The sequence below is a fragment of the Octopus bimaculoides genome, chromosome 18, assembly GCF_001194135.2.
Source record: "Octopus bimaculoides isolate UCB-OBI-ISO-001 chromosome 18, ASM119413v2, whole genome shotgun sequence".
In the NCBI taxonomy this organism is placed as follows: Eukaryota; Metazoa; Mollusca; class Cephalopoda; order Octopoda; family Octopodidae; genus Octopus; species Octopus bimaculoides.
This window is the reverse complement of record NC_068998.1, coordinates 16,850,446-16,854,958: the sequence shown is the minus strand read 5'-3', so window position 1 is coordinate 16,854,958 and position 4,513 is coordinate 16,850,446. Positions and strand designations below refer to the sequence as shown.

General features: G+C 32.9%; 1 protein-coding gene across 3 annotated transcripts in view; it reads right to left on the bottom strand.

Moving 5' to 3' along the window:
- LOC106873556 (KICSTOR complex protein SZT2-like) overlaps positions 1 to 4,513 on the bottom strand; it is an 84,303-nt gene that overhangs the window by 45,214 nt on the left and 34,576 nt on the right. For 2 of the 3 annotated variants that reach the window (XM_052974310.1, XM_052974312.1), the window contains exon 21: positions 1,929 to 1,946. The exons of the other annotated variant lie outside the window; for it this stretch is intronic. In XM_052974310.1, the coding sequence (XP_052830270.1) occupies positions 1,929 to 1,946 (18 nt within the window). The remainder of the gene's footprint in view (positions 1 to 1,928; positions 1,947 to 4,513) is intronic. 3 annotated transcript variants of the gene reach the window in all.

Sequence of the window (4,513 nt, the reverse complement as noted above, 5' to 3'; positions counted from 1 at the left end):
GTGTGTGTGTGTGTGCATGAACCATTGTCTTCACATCACATGCTTGTTCTAAATGAGCATTACTGTCATAAAAGCAATGTTGTTTGTTTCCAGTCTTCTGTGGAAAAAAAAAACATGTCTGGTCAAGGGGAAATGTTACCTTGCCTGGAAACAGATGAGGATTGTTAAGAGAAAGACTGTAGAAAATTTGTCTCAATAAACTCTGTCTGACTCATGCAAGCATGGAAAAGAGGATGTTAAAATGATGATGATAATGATGATACATACTGGCACTCTGTCAGTTATGATGATAAGGGTTCCAGCCAGTCCGACCAACAGAACAGCCAGCTCATGAAATTAATGTGCAAATGGTTGAGCACTCCACCAACGCTCATATCCTTAAAGTAGTTCCCAGGGAGATTCAATGCGACACAGGTTGTGACAAGGCAGGGCCTTTAAAATATACATACTGTTCATTTTTGCCAGATCAGTGCACTGGAGCAACATGAAATGAAGTGTCTAGCTCAAGGACACAATGTGCCACCAGGAATTGAACTCACGACCTTATGATTATCAGCCAAATACCCTAACCACTAAGCAACAGGCTTTCAAGATGATAAACACTGGGCTTCCATATAGTTTCCTTTCATGAAATTTCTCTCACTCTCACAAGGTTATAACAGAAGATACTTGTCCAAGGTGCCATGAAGTGGGATTGAACCCAATGCTATGAGGTTGAGGAGGAAACTTTTTAATTATAGAGTCATTAAAAAAAAAAAAATGCACCAGATCACGATTCCACTTCAGAATTAGAAAAATAGTCCAGTTCTGATTAGCCAGTGGTTTTACAGAGTTCAAGTGTGTCCCATACAGCACTGATTACATATTTAAAATGGTGCAGTGCACACATGCATGCACGCGTACACACACACACACGGAGTCTAACTTGGAAACATCCCAGGCTGCATATAGAAGAAGACCATCTAGTTGATTGGTAAAGATTCACTCAATGGCATACCACAAAAACTAGGCCATTACATTACAACAGTGGTTTCTGTTTCTTTCAGTTATCAAGATGGATACCATTTCCACCAATGACTGACAAGTCAAGCAAAGGAGACGATGCAGTCATTCAACCCATTGGAAATAGAAGCCAGTTTCTCCCAAGTCCCATGTTTTCAGCTAACAAATGATGGACTCATTGAACAATGTAATCCCCAAAATATACAAAAGCTGGGTTGGTCATGATTGAAACATTTTCAATCACAGGTCTGCTCAATCAAAGCAACAATAACACCAACAATCCAAATAGATCACTAAAGCAATTGTCATTACATATAGATCTTACAGGTCAGTCCTACATCTAATATTAGCTGTAAATTAAATCAGAAAACTTGTAAGGAAATTGGTCTCACTTGCAGGAGAGTAAAAAACATGAGCAGCAAATGAAAAATACAAACACACAATCAAAATGAATAAAAAAGAAAAAAATTAAAGTGGAGGTGTTTATAAACTATCAGTGATGATACAATGTGGACATCTCTATACAAAAGTAGTATATTTATAAAAAAAAAAATGTAAATACTAATAATGGCAGAGAATCTTCACACCATGCAAAACGACATCAAACATAACAGATGGCTTTTATTAATTAAAAAAAAAAAAATTCTATATTTCACTTATAAAGATAGGAGAAAATAAAATACAAAATCTTCCTTGCATTAAAGGTTTAATTGTTAAAATTCAGTCTTTACTGAAATACAATAATTTTGTGCAGAGAATGAATATATATATATATACATAGTAGTAGCAGCAGCAACAGTAGTAGTAGTTGTAATAATAAACAACGACAGTAGTAGAAGATAGAACTGCCAGTCATGGATATGACTGGATAAATGGCTAGCACAGACATTGGAAAATAACAAAAAGGATAAGAAAATAACTCTCACCAATACAGAGAAGTACCACTGCAAGAAAGAACGGTACACAAGTTGAGATGGGGGAGCTACAGAGCAGAAGATTAAGGCTTTAGCAATGTGTGATATGCTTCAAGGAACTAGTACATGTGAGTCTATGGACATTAGTTAATAAGGATTCTTTTTTTTTATGCATATTTGAATAGGCACAAGCTACACAGAGAAAGTCAGGATGGCTTCAGAATTTCAAAACATTTAGGAACACACGTTTAAAAATTTTAATTAAACTATATTTAAGCATGAAATACAATTCTTAAGTTATTGTTAACATGTATTTTTATTTCACCACATAAATATTTCTAATTAGCTTTTTAAATGCTCCTGGTATTAAATATGTTAATGTTGAGTTAAATATGTTAATGTATTAAGTATATTAATGCTAACTATATTTTAACTATAGTTTGTCAAGACCTTTTCTATTTCCAAAAATCCATTTTCTATCTAGATATCACTTCATGCAATTGCACCAATCTTTTACGAACTTCAAGTGGGTTTTATTTCTTCAAAGAACTACCAGATAGAAATGAAATTTAAAGATTTTTTTTACAAGAAAATGGAAATGATAACAGTTATGTTTATTATTTCCAAAGACAATGACACAGGTAGTATTCAGAATTGACTGCAACAGGAAACCGAAATTTGCTAATGGAATTCACAGACCAAGTAGCTTACCCTCTACTCAGCTTATCAAATTACCTAAATACAGTAAACTCACTCTTATCCAGTACTCAAATAACCAGAACTCTCAAGCAACCTGCACCCAAAGAAAAATAAAAGAAAGTGTGCTGTTGATTAGAATCAAGAGAATCTGTGTTAATACTAATTAGCTGTCATTAAAAGAAAGAGAATTTCTACTGTATTTTACATGGATCATTGCTTCTTAAAGTACCAAACTTTATTTTACTGCATTTACAATTCTTGAATTTTATTAGATTAACAAAACTTGTTCTTAGCTTAAATCATACATTTTATTCCTTCAAGTTCTCTTATTTCTACTACATTTAGAATGTTAATGATAATACTGATGAATACAGGGAGTATTAATGTGTTTTGTAAGATGTCATGGTAATTTAAAAAGCGATGATCAGATATCTGGAAAATTTTGTTATCTGGTAACCCTCTGGCCTCAGTGGTGCTGGATATGAAGGAGTTTACTGTATCATAAAATATTTCTAAATTTTGTTTCCACAATCTACAGTATTTAACATAAAAAACTTAGCTCTATTTGATAAATTGAGATATGTTGTTACTAATTCATTTTAATCTTTTATGGTTATATTTCAACAAAATTACAGCCATTAAACTTCTCCATACAAGATGTCACTTAAACAAAACAAAAAAAATCAGATAATACAAAACAAGTTCATCTTTTGTTGTTTTGCTACTTTCAATGACTGGAATGTGGCAATGCTGGTACACAAATTCTAAGTATACAGGTGATTATATCAACTGACCCTCATCCTTGCAGACAAGCACTTAATTTTATTAGCTCCAGAAGTACAAATGACAAAGTCGTTTTGGACAAAATTAAAATTTAAAACATAAGGAGATATTCTGTTCAATACCTGACCAACCTTGCCATATACCACCCATTAGAGAAATCCCATTACAAAATAGAATACGAATAGGATACCCTTTTCCCGTTTTCCTAACTGTAGAAATTCACAAATTTTTACTTAATTTTTACATACACCTGTTGATGTTTCGTGGCAGAAGCTCCCCATTGCCAGCCAAAGTAAATTAGAACTGGTGTCAATACCTCGATTTATAAAGGGTGGGGAGGAATGACAATATTAAGAATTAATTCATTGTCAATTTATGTTAAACTATATTATTTTCAAACTTTGGCACAGGGCCAGCAATTTTGGGGTAGGGCATTAGTCGCTTACATCAACACCAGTGCTCAACTGGTACCTATTCTATCGACTTTAAAAGGATGAAAGATAAAGTCAACCTTGGTGGAATTTGAACTCAGAATGTAAAGATAGAAAAAATGCCACTATGCATTTTGCCTGGCACAGTAACAATTCTGCCTTATTTATATTTATTAAATTTTCCATTTTTTGTCACTTTTTTTTTCAGACTGGAATGGGTTGGGCAAATGATTAATTTGTTAAAAATAGAAGTTTTTAAAGCTATCAATTTATGATGAGACTACTTTCTAATACCAACTGCTTCAAGATGAACAGAAACCAATTTAAATATTTTGGTTGAATGCAGCATGGCTTTAACAAAGACAATGGTATCTCACTCCAGTTTCTAGGTATTAAGTAGAAGATAGATAAATTATTTCCCTGGATGGAAACCTGCTCTATTTTGGCAAACATTCCAAAAGAATTTAATATCTGTTCAAGATAACTAGATGAAGTGAAGATCAAAGAGATACATCAACTGTCAAAATAAGTATTACTCATTAAAAGAGTTGGTTGTTCAATATCATTATCCACCCAGCATTTTAATTCAACAAACATAATTGTGTTACACACACACACAATATGCATATGTATGTATGTATACATATATGTACATACATTTATATATAAATATATATATATATA